At 36.2% G+C, this 21,858-nt stretch overlaps 1 protein-coding gene across 1 annotated transcript in view; it reads left to right on the forward strand.

Annotated features, from left to right (window-relative positions):
* The window catches only part of LOC140671824 (spondin-1), a 213,173-nt gene that overhangs the window by 152,251 nt on the left and 39,064 nt on the right, over positions 1–21,858 (forward strand). Inside the window, exons 3-4 of the mRNA XM_072903463.1 lie at positions 18,807–19,120; positions 19,644–19,823. Of these exons, the coding sequence (XP_072759564.1) occupies positions 18,807–19,120; positions 19,644–19,823 (494 nt within the window). The remainder of the gene's footprint in view (positions 1–18,806; positions 19,121–19,643; positions 19,824–21,858) is intronic.

The following is a 21,858-nucleotide window of genomic DNA, read 5'->3' on the forward strand; positions in this document are numbered from 1 at the left end:
TCTCTTCATATTTTACTACCACGATCCCCTATGCATGTACGTATACGTCATGCGTGATAGATTTTGATTAGTACGAAATAATATTTCTCTTCGTATACATCCAATCAGTCTTACATACACAAACAAACACGCGCAAGAATATTTGCTACATCTTATGCATTCGGGTCGTCGTTTATTATGTATGATTCTTTTAAATTATTTCGTTTATTATTTCGCTAATTACTGACGATTGTTGACTGTTAAAAATAGGCGCATCATTATTGTGGTTTTATAATATGATAGCAATTAATCAAGCTATACCCGAAATTTTTGTCTGATTAACATTAGCAGTTCTGTCTTTTCAATTTGCACAATTCATGCAACTTGGCGGGCTGAATGTTCAGATGTTCGCAACAGTTCTCTCATGATAGTAATCCACAAACGCTACTCTAACAACTTTGACTAGGTATGTCATGACTACAGAAGTAATTTTCCGCGACTACGAACTATATAATGAGAATTTGAGTTCACGTACAACTTGTCAAGAATAATTCGCCAATGGACAAGGGAGCTTTATTAGAAATGTCATTTAGGAACTAAATGCCTTATTCAGGAGCTAAAATACTTGAAGTAATTTTATCTATCAGCTTATCACTGAATTTCTTGTTACTCATTTCATACATCGTACAGAATAATTCGTATATCTTACCTTTCTATTATTATGTGTGAAAAAACTTTTTGTTTAAGTAGATTTTTTAATTGATTAATTAATCCGTTTTTCCGTTACAATATCGGATTTTTCTAGGTAAAAGAGTGATTGTATACATGTTACACTATCATTATCAACAATGTATATAGTATCTTACAGCTATTTAACTTCCAACCTACTCAAGTATCCGCGTGCAAGTGAAATGGCAACGTGAAAAACAGAAGGCGCAAGAAGTGCTATTACGTTTCTTATCACGAGAGTACACTTGACCTCGTGTCTGTGATCTCGTGACCACGTAAGAAAGCCTGACAAATTGTAGTGGCACCTTTAAAACCGTCACCGCAGATTTTGCTACGATGTCTAAAGCCACCTACTTTTGCGTGCCACTGCATCCCTCTCTAAGCATCATCCTCTTTTGCCTCTCGGGTCTCTCTTAACGCGCACTTAACCGCCGTGCATGCTTAAAGTACAATGGAGTGGTACCGCGAATAGAGTGGAAAAAACAACGATGTGAGGCATATATATACCTTTTGACATACTGTAACTTCGATATTGTCGACTCATTTTGTTCTACATCTGAAATAAAACGTGTCCTGCAAATAATTCCAAATTTAATTATTTGGAAGAATTTGCAGAAACGACGTTTTAATGAATTTTGCAATTACTGAATAATAATATATGATAAGAGGAGAATTTTTTTTGTAAAGATTATTAAGTTGAAAATGCGCAATTTTATATATATAAAATTATAATTTCTACTATGCGCAAACATATATTTGTGTTAATATATGAATGTAACATAATGAAATTAAAATATTACACTGCGAAAAGATCGCACAAAATATTGCATTATTAAATATTGAATAAACAAATTAAATTACAAAGCTGAAAATTCATTTTAATACAATTCGAACGTAATTATAACCCATTGTATTAGTAGTAGAAAATGCGCATAATGAGAGAGAAATACGTAGAGAATTTAACCCGTTTATGTATACTGCGAAACAAATCGATTGGAATGAATACTTGCGATATTTCTCATCAACCAAATTAATTTCATGAAATGAGGATGTTCACGAAATATAGAATGTGCACTATCTACTTTAGAGTTCATTATCTAAGATATAGCTTATCCATATGAAGGGACGAAGTATATAACAAAAGCGTCCTAATCCTCTCACACCGGTTACTTGATGTTTGACTTTTAGCTTGAAAAGCCACACTAACGAAGTCCTCGCGACTTCTAAACTGAGTCACGGTCTGAAGGATCCTCGTAGATGAGAAAGTGCCGTCGAGCTTCGTCCCTTGACGAAACAAACGAACCATGCACGAGCGCTCGCTAATTTAGCGACACATTTGTTGAATTAGTATTAGGAAAAATTTGGAAAATTTTTCTCTCTTACTTTTTTGCGGAAAATTCATTAAAATTATAAAATATGAAATAAAATATAAAATAAAATATAAAATTACAAATAATGAAATTAATATTCTGAAAATTCAAGTATGTATGTAGACTATTCATATCGCAAAAAAATATTACTTTTCAAAAATGCTGTTTAGATAAATAAATAATATAAATAATAAATAATAAAAAACAGCTTACAAAAGGCAATTTTTATTGTATTTTGTATTCGCGCAAAAATAAATTATTTAATAAAAATTCAATTTTGAAATATCTAATAGTGTGAAAAAATGAACAACTGTACCAATTAATTTCAAGTAAACATACCTTCCGTACCTGCTTATTCTAGCAAATTGTTAATAAAACGCGTAAAGGAAAGAAAAATTGGTACGTTGTTCTATATTCGTAGCATTAAAAATTGAACCCGTCCGGGAATATCGATTTCGATTCGAACCGGGCTTTCCAGTTGAATCTACGGAACAATACGCGATACCGCGGGCACGTTCGGATTCTCATGGTTGCACGCACTGCACATTTACGTGTATGTACCATACACATAACTTAGTTAGCTACATTGGAAATTACAGCCGGCACACGATATTACACCGCTCGTGCACGCGGTTCATTTATATTCACGCTCTTCCCCTCTTCCCTCTCGCCTCCCCGCGAATAACTCCTATTCCCACGTGGCGCGCGACTCCGCCACGTGTGTCATTGTATATGTGAACGCGAATCCATATATACGAACACGGTACATATATGAACTATGCATCGGTACGCGTATGCTGTGCCTCATGAATATCGAATGACCGATCGCGAGAAATTCACCATTTGTCGTTTCACGTCGTCTCGCGTCGGATGACATCTGATTTATCCGCCACACGCGGCGACGATCATGGAAAAATACGGATGCATATGTGATATTCGTTTTCTCGGAAAACTTAGGTAACTATCGTGCGTATGAATAAAAACTACACGAATCACATATATTTATTATTTATATATATATATATATATATATATAATATTACATAATATATTATATAAAAACTTAACTCTTTTTGCGAGAGAAACACAATAAGTTACGCATGGTTTAAACGAAGTCGCGCCTTCGTCTTTTCTATAAGTATATCTTTATATGGAGATCCCCTCACATATGTCGCCGTCTCGTACAGAAGCCAGAGGTGTTAAAGCAAGCGATTATGTTACCGACTACAGCTTTCGCATGACCGGCTAGCTAACACATTCCCATGTTGTGCATGTGCATACGTCACGCATAGAGCCTGGCTAGGTTCCGAGCTCCTTGCACTATAACGCAGAATGGAGTTAAATGTGCCGTGCATAAGTGGGTAACGTTTCCGAGGGGTGCGCAACCACCCCTCTCTTGTTCCATTTCCCCCATCTATATCTCTAATTTCCTTCCTCCTGTCTTACTTTCTCGCCTATGTTGCACCGGGTTCTCATCTTTTTCTCGGGGCCGCCCCCATCCTCTCTCGCACCTGGCTAACGCCAAGACTCTTTAACCGTCCTCATTCTCGTCCTCTCTCGAATCAGCGCGCATCAGTGTAGCCAAGCCCCACTGTACTCGAATGGTACTGAAGGAAACGCTTTAAGCTCATTCCCGTCATTTGAACTTTGGTGGGTGAAACGGGGCTTACAGAAGCGAGATTTTGACGATCGTTTCGTATATTCGCTTCACTGCGAGTTTGTAATCGGTGCCGGGCATAGTCGTAAGATTTTTGTTCTACGTTATGTAAGGTGTTTCAGGAGAAATAATAAATATTTTAAGAAGAAATAATAAATATTATAGTATCGATTAATTCTGAATAAAAGAGTTTATATAAACATGTATCTAAATCATTTAAAACCGATGCGTACAAAGCTATTACGAGAGGTATTAAAGAACGATAAATAACTTTATTGTTTGTGTTTATCGAATACAAATAATTGATTAATAACTTATAAATAATTTATAATATGTACTATCTATTATCGCAAAAGTTGCAAAGTGCACTGAGGTTGACGGTGAGATTTTCGAGCAATTAGTATCTGTAAATTATTTGTTTTCATTCAAATAATCAACAAATACAAACAATAAAATATTTATTGTTCTTTAATATCTCTTATAATGGCTTTGTATGCGCCAGTTTCAAATGGTTATCCCCGCATCCATTGACACATATTTATATAAGCTTTTTTACTTACAATTAGAGAGAATATATATAATCGATGCAAAATATTTACTATTCCTCCTGAAACACCCTGTATATGCGTCACTTGAAAATTCTACAAAAAAACAATTTTGTCATAGAAAATAAAATTCCAAAAATATATATGTTATTTTATCTATGATAATAATTATTATTAAATTAGTAGAAATGTGTAAATATTATTTATTTGTGTATAAAAATTTTAAAACATTTAATATATTAATGTTTAAAAATACAGAGTTATAATTTTAAATAAAAATACATGTAATATTTTAATATTTAAAAATACAGAATTATAATTTTAAATAGAAATAAAAATCAAACTATCGAATTTGAAGATTTTGCACACCATCGCAAAATTATGTTTTATGCTCGTAAAATTGAATTATATATTATATATCATATGTGCCCGTCGATGACCTCGTTTAAAACAGCACGAAGCATTTAAACTCTCTTCCCTCGCACTCGCAGATTGAATAGCCTAGTCTACAGCGTCTGAATTCGACGGCTTTATGAAAAGCCATCACGTTTTAAACTTTTGCGCTTTTGTTCCGCATTTTCTAGCACATTAGTCGGTTGTCGCGAGCGCGAATACCTCTCTTTCATTGCTCGCAAACTCACCGTTCGCGTACCTGTGTAGGACGCAGCGGCAAAAGGTAGATTATTGCATTCGCGCTTTAACACGAAGACGCGAAATTGTTCTCCTTTTATCGTCTCTCTTACGTACGAGTTAAAAACGCGCACGCTCGCGCGCGATGTCGGGAAAGGAATATCTCTTCGTCGCAGAGGGCAGATTAAGCAGTTCGTGCAAGAGAACTCGCTCGCATAAAAATCCGTGTTTTTTTTTTGGTACATTTCTAGACTTTCACGCTAACACAGAGTGTATATTATTTTCAGTCTTGTCAAAAGCAAAAGCCTCGGCTCTTTCTTTTACATTTTTTGTTTCTTTATAAAACTATATTTTAATGTACGAGATAAATAATATAGCATCGTATATATATATATATATGAAGAACTTGTGTGTAATTATTATGAAGGGCAATGTAACTCTTCACAAAAAAAAAAAAAAAATATTTTTAATTTCTAATTTTCTTAATATTAATTTTTTGCATTGATAAGTATTCTTGCAATTTGTATATAAATTTCTTATTAATGAAAGAGATTTTTTTTAAAATGAAAAGTACAAATTTGCTATACCAATAGTCGTTGTTGGCTGTCGTAAATAATATTTTTTTCTCGTATTTTCTCCCATATTGTTTTAATCGATGCGTGTGCCGTATTTTCCCTGCAGCCGCTAGCAACGTAAAAAGTGCTCTGCTTCGCTTGATTTATGCGATCGTGTTCGACGCGATCTACTACACGTAAATAGAATCGACGGCGATTAATGATTGATTTCCAACAAGAAGTCGCGCATTTGACGTTATAGATTGATGCGAGCAACAAATCGCGGTGCAATATTGAAACACATCCGGCAGATTTTTGCGAAAATTCCAAAACTATTTCTCTCTCTTTCTCCCTCCCTCTCTCCCGCAGTTTAAAATCGAATGAAATTCTTGTATCATTGGTAATATGCTGTACAAATATATTAAATTATTTTTAAATTAATTATATTGTTAAAATTATTACATAATTCAATTATTTTACATTATAATACAACATACATATTACTATTTCCGCTTAACTGACAGTTTCATATTATTTTCATCTAATATTCGCACGCTACTACCGTGAAAATAAATTCTGTAGCGTGTCATGTACACCGCAAATCAAATTCTGAAAAATATTTCTCTTTCTTCTCTCCCCCTCCCTGAACTAATTTAATTCTCCTAACCACGTGCGATGCCGAAATATATCGAGTAACATATTAGTAGAAAACAAAATATCAAAATATTTCAATCTATTTTGTATCGAGGATTACGATGTTGCAACAACACAATTGACGAGGAATAAATTGTATTTTTTTTTAATGCACCGACCAATTTTCCCAATAGGAAAATTAGCGTACAATGGCAGAAGCAATAAATTGTGTGTTCGATATACTCAGCGATTTCCATTAGCATCATCACGAGTGACATTTTTCGTTGATCCATGAGATGTACAATTCACTGCAGCCCGATATACAAATATGTATATATATATGTGTATATTATATATACGAGTATCGTTAACAGCAAATTAAAACTCTTTAATGGATAACCGTGGTCGCGCTTGATGATCTATAACCGCCGATTGATAAATGGCCGGAATAATCACGGTGACCAATTAACGTTAACAGCGCAAAAAAAAAAAAAAAAAAAAAAAAAAAATAGAGGATACCACGAAAACGCACCCAGTAAGAGCAAATTTCCAGCTTACGCTGATGCCAAGTATTTGTTATAAAATATTTATTCGACGTAATTCGCCTCACGACCGAAATCAGTCGAACATTTCGCGCAAGAGTAACGGCCGCGATTGCAAGGCGGTATGGAATAGCAACAAAATGGTGCTACGTGTATGAATTGCGGAACGGTATCGATAATTAATTCCAATTACTTAGACCGTGCCACGTTCGACGTTAACTTCGATCGCTGACGCGCGCGATAGCGACTATCTGGCAGTAAGACCCAGCAACTGCAGTTTACCCTATCTTAATTGATGACGATAATGGAATCTCTTGAAGCCCACTTGGATGTATATTCATAGTATATATCAAGTTATATTATAATCTATAAATTGGACAAAAATTAATATGATTTTATTACATTTTTCATATTTTTTTACACGTTAAAGGCTAAATATTCTATGCAATCTTATATTCTTTGTGACATAAAGTTGAAAACAATTTTTCTTTAGTTAGTAATGACATTTTTTTTTAGTATAACAAAGGAAATGCATTTTACATAATATTTTTTGACATTAAATACAGCTTTTCAAATCTAAATTAATAATAGTGTGGTTTAAAATAAATAATATTTAAGAAAATTATTAAATACTATTCTATAATTATTATTATATTATTATATTATATCAAATTTTATATTTAATATATATAATAATAAAAAGATATTGTGTAACATGATGGAGCAATTTAAAAGTCGGAATCGTATTCCAGAATTAGAAAGATTAAACAAAATGGTTATTCTCTTTCTTTTATATTTTTTTTCTGTTGAACAAATTTCAGATTAGAATTCTCTATTCGAGAGAAATCCATTCGATACTATGGGAAGAGTAGCAGGTCGAATAAAAATAGAATAAAAATAGAATAGAATAGCAGCGGTTATAGCGGTTTAACACGCGTTCGCGTATCTCTGCAATCGCGACATCTCCGTGCAATCGTTATCTCCAGCCGCAAATACGTGGACGGTTAACGCGGGGAAAACTCTATTACAGTTTCGAAATTCTAATCAAATGGCCGCACACGCGGAGGATCCGCGGCGCTAATGCGTGTCGTTTAAACGCTTCGCGGTGAATTACGAAATGGGATACGGCACTTCTCGTCAATATGTCGGTTTGCCGCTTGTTTACGCTATTTCGCGCGACTATATACATACGCTCGCATCCAATCGTGCGACCTCAAGCGATCTCTCTGTGCGTGCGCTTTATGTCGCTCCACGTAAAATCTACTTTAATCGACAGGCGAGAGAACGAGAGAGAGAGAGAGAGAGAGAGAGACAGAGAGAGAGAGAGACAGAGAGAGAGAGAGAGAGAGAGAGAGGGAGGGAGAAAACGCGAGAGAGAATTGCCATCAAGCGCGGTCATCATAATTTATTCAGCTTGTTCAGCGCGTGAAACAATTATCGAGTGCAATTTAACCGCTTGAAAGCATACCTTCGCGATACGATTGCCGAATCGATAATGGGGAAATAACGGTGATTAGCAGTTGAATGATCACAATGTTCAGTGAACTAAATCGGAAATAAATATATCGATTTTTTATTTCTCGCGACATCTAAACATCGCGCAAACTGTCATCGGCTGCTTCGAATAAAACGAAACGGATTTTATATGCATTACAAACTTGTTTTTTTTTTTTTTTTTTTTTTTTTTTTTTAAGTTCGTAATCCTATACAAATTATATATTAAAAAATTAATCGTATATCTTTCAGCATCCATCAGTTTTGGAATCTATCTTCAAAACGTATTTTAAAATCGTATTTAAAAAGAAAAAAAAAAACAAATTTTATATATTAATTAAAATATATATTAAATTACATATATATATATATATATATTTTTTTTTTAATATCTAAAAATGTTTAAAGATGTATTATTTCTCTATTCTTTCCGATTCTCTGAGAATTTAAAACAGTTATTTGTCTTGACTCGTGCAGTGAACTCTGATCGAGCTTTGAAACTGAATTGCAAAAGAACGAAACGCATCTAGTGGAGCAACTAACACCGCGCTATTCAGAGATTTCGCGACGTATTGTAGTGTTCGCGTGGACAGGCCGACGCGACGGGTTCGTTAGAGACCCGTTTGTTTGCCACGGTAACACGTTCTCGCGGTGCAACACGTCGGGTTTTACGGCAATCGAAACGGTCGGAAAAGCGCCCGCGTTCATATCCTATCGCGCGACACCATAGAGAGAGAGAGAGAGAGAAAGAGAGAGAGAGAGAAGGGCGGGGAACGCGACGGTTTCATAATTTATATGGCTTTACGCGAAATTAGTTATTGTTCCTGATAAATTCGGCGACCACGTTACACGGTTATTCGCGGTGCGACGCGTCATGCGACCTCCACGCGAAATGGACGATTATTCCATTGGGCGACGACGTAGCCAGGTTGTGTAAATATTTATGTTGCAAGCGCGATTTTTCCCGACGAGCCTTCCAATGGAAATGGGCCAGACTCATGTGTTCCAACATCATTCAATATCGCGTCATCAGAGACTGTGCAGACCGTGTGAATTACATAGATAAATAATTTATTTGACGCTGTTACATAAAACTCAAATAAACAGGAATGATAAAACTCATGAAAAGAAAAGTGAATGAAAAAAAAAGAGAAAACTTACATGAATTAAATTATAGAATAACATGCTAGAGAGAGTATGAAAGTATAGCACAAAAATATAAAATGTAAATAAAATTAACATATAAATGAAAGATAAAAATGGGGATTGCATCGCACAACAAACGTATCGACAAATAAAGCGATAATTAATGAATAGGTTTATTATGATATTTTAATGATATTTTTGATAAAAAGTTGCATTTTCGGTCCAATCAAATGTCAACAATATATTTCATGATTTTATCCGAATAGAAAGAAAATAATATTTTACGTGTAAAAAGTATTTCTCGATCTCTTTTCGTAATCAGAAACACGATTCGTTTGTAATGAATGTTTATTTCGACGATATTCAATGACAGCAACATTTACCCGGCACACATCATTAGTGTTTTCCGCGAGGGAAATTATTCGTGCGGCTTCTCAGATCGTCGTTCGTGTTTCGTTTGATGTCACATTAATTGCCGTTTCCGATAAATTTTGCTGACAGACCCGGTTACCGGCTCTTCAAGTCCCCTGCGACTCGCGATTCCGTCGCTGTCAATCGTGCCGTTGGGCTCGTACTCGATGCTTTCAATAATCACTCGTTTCCCAGCGAATCTAGGCGAGCGAATGTTCATTTCCTTCCTAGACGCGAGGCCGCTGCTCCGTAAACCTCTTTTCGTTCACCACCCACCGTCACTGGGGCAGTGGTGGTCGCTCTCAATTTTCGGCATTCGAAATGCCCCATTTCCGGGAAACGTTACCCGCGCCGTCCATTTGCCAGTTCATCGATAAGGGGAAAACGGACCGATATCGATATATAGAGGAGAGCGTATCACACTAATGGTGTGCATGTTCGAAAATGCGACGGTAAATCGACTGGATGGAAGTTTCTCAAATTCCGGTAGCTGCAAATCTTCCTGAAACATTTTCACAGCGAACCTTAACGATCTGGGTGAGAAACTGCGTCGGTACTATATTTAACATCTCATTGCTATGAATTTGGATAATTATTACAGCGGAAAAATTGACAAGAAAACAAATAGTGCTCGAAATAACGGAGAGAAATAATCGATTCCACTTTAAATTTATAAAATATTTTTTAGAAGAATATATGTAGAGATTAGAGGGGATAAATGTATATATATGTATTACACAATTGAATCTGAAAATATTAAATAGCGGCATGTGACATAATTACCTAATTATGAGTGTGATTTGATATTGATATCACGATATATTCATGCAATTGCAAATATGTTGTGTGTCAAGATCAAGTTGCAAAATTCGGTGTATAATAATTAAATAATTCCACTGCAATCATAAACCAGATGCCCAGATAATTAACGTTAATTCAATATGCTCGATATAATAATCCATGCGGAATTAATAGCCTAATTTACATATATATATATATATATATATATATATATATATATATACATAATTTTGATAATATATGTATAATAATGATATGATCCTCTAAATCATACTTCTCTAGTCATGCGTGTAATTAGATTTGAATATATTAACTGTGTCATTTGTTTATTGGTTTATTTATAAGATATCTTGTGGAGAGAATCCGAGATATAAAAACAGAATATGTTTAGATTTTTAATTCGTAAAAGATTCGAAACCACTGTAGATGTCTAGATAAAGATTAAAGATTATTCATCGTAAGAATGAATTAACGCAAAATTCGAAAATTATCGGTGCTGTCTCTTTTCACCTTTTTCCTTTTTCTCGACCTAATAAGATGTTCGTGTGCGACGCCACAGGGATGCAACTTACATTAGATAGCGCGATGTACGAAGCTGGCCGCTGCGCGAAATAACAGTATCGCCGTGACAAAATTAGTTTATCCACTTTACAGGGACACGTTTCTGCCCGCTCGCGCATTTCATACATCCGCGAAGGGACTCGGTCGTGCAGGTGCAGGTGTCGAGGACACGCGTCGGCGGTGAGGGAACGAGGAAGATGCAGTGCGAGGCGCAGTTGCACGCGATGCACAGACGACTCGCGGTTGCTCGGCAAGTTAAGACCGGCTTGTTAGGAAAGTTGTATCAAGTTGGATCGTGCTACCCATGGAGAGACTTCGCTCGAGAGCTCTCCTACGCTCGGTATCGCCTCTTCTCCGCGACCCTCCCACCGGGCCAAAATCCTCCGGTACGTCACCCGTATTCGCCAACCTTTACCTCAGAACCGACCCATACATGCACCAGAGACGTGCACGCGTGTGTGCATGCGAACGTGTGGCGCGCGCCAGAGTAGATTTACTCGTATTATTATGGGTAGAGTTTGGCATCGGTGCCAGAATGGAGAGTCTTGTGGTACTTCATTAAATTCGCGAGGGACACGCCGATCCACCCCCTACAAGAGAGGTTTCATGCACGAGGAATCTTACAAACTAAGACGAGTTTAGAGGAACCATTAATTGATTAAGAGACAAAATAAAAGAAAGAGAGAGAGAGAGAGAGAGAGAGAGACAGCTACTTTATAGTAACTTAAAGTACTTTATAGGAAAAATGAAATATTTTAATGCGCTGTAAAATTAAAAAAAAATATCCACATTAATAAATTGTATATACGTATAAAAATATAAATCATATAATAAAACTAAATATAATATAAATATATAAATAAAGATAAATATAAAAATAAAAGGTACAAGGAAAATGTGACATTCTTCTTCTTTAAAATGCTCTTTATTGTTAATTTTTGAAGATTAAATGCTCCTCCCGCTGTTATTCATTTTGGCGTGGCTTGTATATATGTGTCTGCGTACAAAAATATAACTACAATTTATTGGCCATACGGCTACGCATAAATTTCTTTCGCCGCGTGCTACATCAGCGCGGTAAAAGCTTCTTTGACTTTACCGCCGCGAAATTGTACGAAAACTAGGCCATCCATTCGCAACGTAACACGATTTTATTGGACACTGAGCGAGAGCTGCTCCGATGTTTTCGTAACTACTTCAGGTAGCGTGAAAACGTTAATACTTTAAACTTTTAAACGTCCAAATTTTAAGTTCTATGCACGTTCTTCTGAAATTCATCTAATCTCCATCTATCTTATAGATACATGTATAAAAAATTCAATAAATAATATATTACATATTTATATAATATGTAAAACATATTGATTTAGTATAAGTATAATATATAAGATATGCTGTAGTTAATAGTTTATTTATTACGTTTCCACAAATCGAGCATAGATTGAATCAGATAGAGGACAAAAAATACGATAATCTCTTTGCATGAAAGTGACCAGAGGCGGAACTTTGTAAATATATATATATATATATATATTTCTCAGAAAATTTGTTGGCATATTATTATCTATTTTGGCATCGGTGCCAAGATGTAGGTTTTCGCGGTGTATTCTATCAAATCCCTGGAAGATGAAGTGCGACTCGTTCCACCTTCTTCGTAGGCGCACAATAGATAGAGACATGTTTGCCGAAGAACGTAATGTCGAACATAAATCGATAGTTATTCCTAAATCTGACGGAGATGATGCATGTCGAGGCGTAATTTTTGATCAACGAGAAAGTTTTTCAATCAGTGAAAAGAGGCTCATCTTAAATAAGAAAAACTCTTTTTTTTTTTCTTTCAACACTCTCATTATATATTTCAAGAATAAATAAAGAGTATTACTTATTAAGCAAGAAATAAATTAAGCAAAAATATTTCGTTCAAAAAAAAATATTCTCCGTCAAAAACCTTATTAACCGGTAGGAAGGTTTCTTCCTACATGTGCACCTTATATTAGCATATAAATTCTTAGCCTATAAAATTTTAGACAGCTATAGAGTGAAGTAATATGAGATTAAAAAAGTATGAGATATAAAGTAAAATCGGAAGGAATATATATGTGTAGCGTAGAAAAAGAACAGCGTGCGAGAAATTAATGAAAAGAAGGTCTATTGTTAATGCAACAGATTTTCAGGTCGGCGATACGTGAGGTCAAAGTACTGATAAAGATAGAAGTGATATGTAAAAATTGATATGTGAAAACTTTATCATATTGCTCACATTATTCTCATTTTGCGAATGCTCTTGTGTAAAAATTATAAAATATTATTATAATCTTATTATAAAATATTTATTAAATAGCGTATTACTGTTATTTAAAAAGTATAAAAAAAGTATTGTATAGAGTGTAAAATATAAAAAAATACAAAGTATACGGTTGTTTAAAAAGTTACAAAAAAGTTCAAATTTCTTAATTTATTATTTATTATTTATAATATAGTTAATGTTTATTAATTTATATTACATTTATTACCCAAATTTGTATAACACAAATGTAACAATAGTAAAAGCTTATTTTCTTATCGACAGCATTATTTCTCTTAAACTGCATTTAAAAAAAAGATTAAAATTAAAAGAGAAGATAAAAACCTTTCAAATGAAATGCGAAAGAGCGAGATGAGAAAAGATATGTCTACAAAAAGGTAATTGAATCGGTAAAATAAAGGAATATTAGTGCGAAACACTCTACAAAGCTGTAAAAGAAGATAAAATAGAATTGCACTATAGTGCGTAGTATTTAATGAAATGGTACCGCTATAATTAACAATATACATCAAGTTTAATTACACGGCTGTGCTTGAAAACGTTAAGTCACGTATTCGCAGTAGAAGAAAGGCATTGTAAATATAAAGAGCACTCACAGCTACGATCATAAAAAGTAATAAAATCTTCCTTTAGTGATTATTATTTCTGCTGAACTATATATGAAGAAAAATATATTTGGCAGTGAATAAAGAAAGTGGCACAAAGGTAGGCCTCCCGAAATAATAATAATCGTACAACTAAAATAAAATCCTCGAGATATTAAAGTCTTTGCTGTGGAAAGTGGAGCAAAGATAATAAAGGAATGGCGCTTGATCTTCATTGTCGGAAAATATATTGTGACAGTTAAATTATACGCCTAAAGACGATGATTCACATACGTGATAGTTTAGTCAGTGCAGCTAACAATAAGAAACGCGAATAAACGCATATCATCTTAAATAGGTGTGATAAAGTAAAGTAAAATTCTTCTTTCTCTCTCTTTCTCTATTTCATCTTAAGCTGCACATAGTCGTATTCAATGGACATTCAACTGAACAAAGAATGAAGCGTGAAAGTTCGCTTCCAAAGAGATAATAGGATCGCGCAAGTAGGATAAAATCCTTGAAATATTAGAATGTGTCGAAAAGAGTAGAATGGAAAAAGTGGAGCGAGGAGATCTGTGCGCGCGTGTCGAGAAGAGAACCGCGGTATCGCACACTCTTAAGAGACTTGCCTACCTTTTCGGATCCTTATAATTTCCATGATCCGAGCCCGAGAACATTCCATGGAAAATAGGAGTTACGTGGATCGAATATCAAATATATATGTAGCAACTTCTCATGCCGCCTCTCCGCGGTTTTTCTGGCCGCGGGAATATCTTCGTGACCTAACTCTCGACACTCTCGAGGAAGAGTTGAAAAGTTGTTTCTCTCTCAGACGTCAATTCCGGGGGAAAATGAAGACGAACAAAGAAAACTGCCGACGAGAAAGAGAGAGAGCGGGAAAGGAAGAAAGGAAGGAAGGGGGGGGGGCAGAGAACGTCTTTTCCTACTCGGATTTTCATCCGCGCGGTCTAATCCGGACTTTCTCTCCTGCTTCTCCAACACTACGAAAGGAAACTGAAAACATTTACAGTCGGCTGGAAACTCGAAGTCGGCTTCGCGCGACCATCAATCCGACTTCTACCCTCTGACGTGGTACGCCGGCGAATTTATCAATCTCGATGTCGACGCGCTCTGTCGGGACGTTCATTCTTCAGCCACCGGAATGAACGATCTCGTCTTTCTCGGCGCGATCGTGAACAATTTGTCAAATCACGCTTGTTTGCCCTAAGCACTTGCCGAAACTTCACGAATAAGTTCGACGAACCCCGCTCGTCGATGTTGGCGCGTTCTTTGGTCGCGGCACTAATTAAAGGTCGCGTATTGTCACGAGAGAGCTTTGTTCGCATTTCAATTACGGCCCGGTCGATTTCGTTGAATGAAGCACCACGAGCCAATCCGGAAGGTCCAGAGCCCTTCACCCTTCCCGGTCTACATTGTTCTTATCCCTCTTGTTCATCAGGAATTCGACCGCTTTAAGACACGAGATATATTTGATATAGTACCTGCCTGAATACTATGCGGAGATTTAGGAACTCCTAGACGAATGTTCCCGTAAACCTGTTATCGTGTTTCATCTAACGTGTTATTTATTACATTTCTTCAAAAGACAACTGAAAATTACATTAAAAAGTTGAAATTAAATAAAATTAAAAATTGCTATAAAATGTCTTTCACTACACGCTGTTGAAGTGTTGACAAATTTCTCTACTAAATAAGTAGAAATTTTGATACTAGTCGTAAGTTATCGGATAACGCGCAATGTTTCTATCGAATCGCGTTTTAAGGATGCAATTATCGTAAAAGGATTCGCAGCTCAGCGCCTCGCGAATTCTTTGACAAGGTGAATTATGACGGTCGTTAGGCGGATTGATTTTGTCGCGTGCAGAAGTTTAAATTCAATGACGTTGAATTTCACGAATTGAAGCTTATTCGTGTTCGTCGTGTCGTCAATCTTCGTTCCGGGCTTCACCGGAACCTCTCGAATATGGAAGCCGCATATAAACAAAAAAAAGAGAGCAAGCGAAAAGAAGTTTCAAACGGTTTCGATAAATTGATCGTGCAACTCGAATTTCTTATTTATTTTAAACTTTCGTATACAAATTCCTCATAAATATTTGCAGCGACGACAAGATTTGCTATATTATTTTTATATTAAATATTTCCCAATAATAAACATTATTAAACTTAAACCGCGCAAAAAAATTCGCACGTGAGGAGAGAATCATCCACGAGATCTATAAACCTCGGTTGATTGCGAGAATACAATTTATTAATTTAATTAATAAATAATATTTAAGTCAATTTTATTTACATTTAATTTTCATGATATCTAAAAAAAATAGATCAAAATCGAACGCGTTGACTTAATGTTTTTTTTCTTTTTTTTTTTTTCAAATCTAGTCAGAAAAAAGAGAGGAAGAGGCTCTATACCTTAGATTTATTTCGGTTTCTTTTCGCGAACACTCTTATTTTTTTACTCCCGTGAATATAAAACGAACATGTCTCCGAAGATTTTCCTGAATAGTGATCATTAATGCAAGTTCGCGCAAAGAACCAAGCATTGGCTGAAAAGAGGGCGACCTCGCCGCCGGTAACGAGCGGAATTAATAAAACGCCACTGTTTGCGAATGTAATTTGCGGGATGGAATCAACGTCTATTTAAGTCTTGATGAAATTACCGGCCGGTTAGAGACAGGTTAGAGAGAGCTTCAAAGGGATGGGGTAAAATTCATTCATAAATTCTGTCTGCCCGAGGCGAGCACGAGGGCAAGATAGAAGGGAAGGCGCGGCAAGATAGACAGGGATCAGATTGAAGCGACTGTAAAAGACGGGTCGATACTAATTAATCTAATTAAACAGGCAAATTTAAGCTGTGATCCTAATAGCTTTTTCACCTTACTTTTTTGAACAAAATGACTAATATTTTGACCTGTCTGTGTGTCTGTTGGATTAGCTTGAAAGCGCTCTGCACAAAGACAAGTTATAAATTACCGACGATGAGATTTAACTGATTGTGAGAACAGAAAATATATGAATTTAATTAACGATGTATCAAAGAAGAATTTCGCTTTTATTTAGGAACATGATATTGCCAATTAGCAATACGTATAAAAGTTGAATCATACTAAGTATAAATAAAAAATAAAAATAACGAATTTATGTCACACTTTGTAATTTGTAAATAGTAAAAATTTTATCACTATTTTGTTTTTTTACTCGAGAAATGTATCGAGATATTCTTTTTTATTCAGAAATATTGATGAGATAATAAAACGGATTATATTTAAAAAATAACAGTATCTGAAAATATATATTCTCTTATCGAATTTCACAGTCTTCGATTTTTACGATAAAGTGACAGGGTCGTGGTCGACATGTTTCCGTCGAAACTACAACGGGGAACAGCCTGTTTCGGACTTTGTGCGTAAAGTCTGCCAACGCACGCAGTCCATATCCCTTGCGGTTGCTGCTAATTTCGTAACTAATTACGTCTCCTTCGAACTCGACAGGACTGCTGTGGCACGAGAACTATTTCGATCCCTTTGAAAGGTACATTTCAGGTTTGTTCACTAGAATGGTATGAGAAACCGCAGGACGTGTAACTCGTTTTGGAACTCGACGCATTAAAAACGACTGATCAATATACAGCGATGTTTCGATAGATAAAACATTTTACAATTATTATCCGTCGACAAGCATGGAATTACTTTTCTCTTTCCTAAAATATATGAAACTTTGCAAATGAGAATTAATTAATTAAAACAGTCGTTTCCCATTCGAATTTTAGCGTTTATCGTATTTCGAAATACACGACGCGACAAAAATGGCCCAAATTACCCGAGAGTCGCGCGATGCGTGGCATTTAATTGCGCCGGGTGTTTTGCCGATCTCTGGTTTTAAAATTCCGCGAGTCCTTGGTAAAAAGGACTCGAGGAGGAAGAGCGAACGGCGGATGGTGCAGCAGCGGAAGCTGCACGTGTAACGTACAATACCGGCCGCAAAATCCCCCGTCTGGTGCGACGTTTAGTTTTTTCAGAGGCGCCCGGGTCGTGGTTTTATTCGCCGTCGATCGATCGTTAAATCGTGCGTGACGATGAATGCCGGTCCGGGGTGAAACCCCGACGAGATACAGGGTGAAAAGCGTCAGAGAAGATCGTCCGAGGGATTTTTCAGGTTTGCGTTAGTATGCATGTGCGCGTGCTGGCGGTCGCGTAAGGTCTGCCATGGTGTGCCATGTGTTTGTGTGTAAGGTTCGTCTGTAAAGGGTGGCGCATTATTTCCGGAGTGGCGGACAACGAGTCTCGAGCGGGTACATTAATTGACTATAAATTCAGTACTCTTTCTCTCTCTCTCGCCCGGCATTAATTCGGCTATCTCGAGAGCGGCTTTCGTCGTCCGCGGCTGCTCGCGACTACAAAAGGAGCGAATCGCCGTTAACGAAGCACCTTAAACGCGCGCTATTTAGCGCAGCCCGCAACGAAAGCGGGACGACGAAACGGTTTTCCCAGGTTCGGGCTGCTTGGCAAGAGTAATTGATCGTTAAATGCATTTGCATCGTGCGGCGCGGTCGTTGTTTCGCTGCCGCTTGGATAAGGATTATACCGACGCTTACGCTGTAATCGTCGCGTTTCGTAACGTGAGAAACAAGCGGTGTGCTTCAGGCGAATGAAATATTCATGCGAAATATGTATGTGTAATGTATAACGTCGCTGTCCCAGAGAGAATCTTCTTCCTCTCTCTTTTAATGACATAATAATTTATCAGAGATATTCCGAATTTGCGTATAAGTCGTAAATAGTCTTGAAACATATTTTTTTTTTTTTTTTTTTAAATAAGGCACAATTACAATATATATTATTTTGCAGGTCGGACGCACGACTCGACTTACACTCTGTACAGATTAGGCGAGAGACTGTCTACGGGCGCCAGATTGTACGTGGAAACTGGACGAGCTGATGGATTGGACACGGACGGGGATTCGCCCAACAGCCTGCACTCCTTCGCAGGCCCGCCGATACCTCAAGGCGAAGGCACGAGCGTTACTCGAGCCTTCTTGGATGGCAATCACACTCTAATTAGCATTATGGCGCGCATCAATCCCAGTCCCGATTGGTTCGTAGGCGTGGATTCCTTCCAATTGTGCGTCGAGGGCAATTGGGTCGATACCGTTACCGTCGAGGTAATTACGTTCTAGCAATGCCAAATTAACGTGCATGAAACGTGTCAATATGATTGGAAAATTATCTGGCACAAAAGAGGATATTGAGAAATGTATTCTTTTCAACAATGATTTATGCCAGTCAATATTTGTCAATCGACGTAAAATCGAAATTTACATAGTTCGAAATCCCAAAAATATCCAGAGATAATATGAAAGAGAATTTATTTCTACATTACGCAATCAATATTATTTGTTCAATATTATAATATTTGGACTATCGTTATTTGTAAGCACATCAAGCGCTTTATTTAATTTACACACAATGTTATGAAATTTATTTATAGACAGAGATACAATGTAAATCGCGTTTGAATCAGCCTCCGGAAAGTCAGACATCCGTGTATCACGACCGCGAAACATAATTTATACATTTATCTTCGCAAGTCGCGTCGCGCGCTCTGTCACTTCGCTAAAATCCGCGAATGCTTGGGAAATGCACGTCCTCGTTTAGATCATCCCTCCGCTGTTTCTTTTTCAATAGCTCGACCCGCTGGATGGAGGCACGGATAACGGTTTCACATTCACGGCTGCCAACTGGCCGACGCAGCCCCAAGGAATCGCTTACAGGATCACATCTCGATATCCGGCACATCCCGCGGGAAGCTTCTATTATCCGAATCTACCTCGTCTGCCGCCGATAGCTACCCTCACATTTACCAAGGTACGTAACTCACCCTCTCATAACTACAATCCTTTATTCTCCGTTATTAATTGACTTAGCGCGATAATTATTTATATTATATTGATTTTAAAGTAAAATTCTTGCATAAACCGGTATATCTATACGCATATACATATCATAATTATCTTTTAAAGTGATATAACAATGAACAAATTGTTGCTTTCGTTAAAACCATGAAATAATAATAAGATGAAATCAATTTTTTCTAAAGCTTTTTCTATTTTTTCAAAACTAGGAATATGTAAATTGTATACATTTTTAATATCTCAATATTATCTCGTTCGTTTATACATTTAATGCTCTCGATTTCATAAGAGCCCTTTTGTCGTTTGATAAAATATACCCATGCATAGCGTAGCAGCCCATTAAAAGAACATCGGGCTTCGGTAATAGTCATTAATTTATTTCCCCGATATTGATATTACTGCATATAATAAATGACAATATCAGTTTCAGCATAAAACTGATTAAATGCAATTTATTGTTTAAACAATCTAATAATTCTTCTTATACGAGATGACCTGATAATATAGGCCCGATAATACGAAACCGGTTATATTGCTTTACTATATTACGTCAATTTTCGAATATCAAGCATAAAGCATAATATCGAAATTATATACTTCCGTTAATCTTTATAAATACAAAGTAGATAAATTAATTAAAAATACTTGAAATGTTTGTTTAAAAAGATGATATCGATATGATTTTTCCTCGATATTTCGCGATGGATGAATTTTTTTCGAAACACGATCGCGCTGAGCTATTTTGCTCTTGTCATCCCGCCACCCTTTTCCTTATTGCTAGCATTAAATACGTTTCTGACGCGCAAGAAGGGTGGCTTGGCTCAGCGTAAATATTTGTTTTCCGAAGCTATACGAACAGACTCCTCCACCTTGCGTTCCTGCAAACATCGAAGCTATCTTCGCGAAGTATCTTCCGCCTCATTGCCAAACTGATATATCTAACCCATTTTTTTTTTTTTTTTATCGAAGAGTCAAATATTAACATTACGGGAAAAATTATTTCAAACATAAAATTTCGTTACAAAATCTGAGTGCAATTTAAGCGTAAAGTATAAGTACTTTAGAAGTAAAGTTAATATGTAAGAATACACGTTTCCAATCATCGTTTAACGAGCAATCGATATTTTAATAAAGATTTCAAACACGCGCACATTAAGGTTTATAATTAATAGACTTTTATAAATATTTTAATCACGATGCCGTGAAGATTACGCTCGTTTTGTTCAAACATGAATACTTAAATTAATCGAAAGATCAGACGAGATGCAATCTCTCAAGATTTTTTTCTAACCACAGCATGACACTTGCGGTAATGAAATTTGAGAGGCAACGACTCGTATTAACTCGTTAATTATCTCTGCTTACGGTCTTATTCTATCTCCTTTTCTCCTATACGCTGGCTTCTCGTCACCCATCTCTTTGCTTCCGACCTCTCTTTGACTCGTGTCACTCCGTTTAAAGCAAAGGGACGGCCCTACCCTAAATTCCTTTCCCTTGCTCTCGGTCTCACTTACTACATAATTACCAAACTTTTGTCGCTAATCCGATATCCACCTCAGAAGTCGTTCTCTCGCTATCTCTCCCTCTCCTGCTTTGCCTTTTATAATTACATCATTTATGCTTATTAATGTTTGTATAAATTTTTGATAGTATATATTTCTATGATTTTGTATAAAGCAGAAGACAAAGAAGAAAAGTCGCGACGTGATGTCAGAACTATAAATCAATATGCTCTCAATTATTTTTAATTTATTTTGTGTAGATACGTTGCCATATTAACGCTTTTGATACGCTTGCGTTTTCAAACTCATTGACTGGAATAACGTTACAACAGGGTTTTTTACATTTTATTCGATAAATCTTGCCAAAAACATAACATCGGTGTTTCGCGTGTACATTTTTTTACTGATGCTCGAAATAAATTTATATAATATCACTGTAACATATACGTGTCGATTTATTTCTACGCGCAGTGCGTTTTCACGAGT

The sequence above is a fragment of the Anoplolepis gracilipes genome, chromosome 12 (assembly GCF_047496725.1).
Source record: "Anoplolepis gracilipes chromosome 12, ASM4749672v1, whole genome shotgun sequence".
Classification (NCBI taxonomy): Eukaryota; Metazoa; Arthropoda; class Insecta; order Hymenoptera; family Formicidae; genus Anoplolepis; species Anoplolepis gracilipes.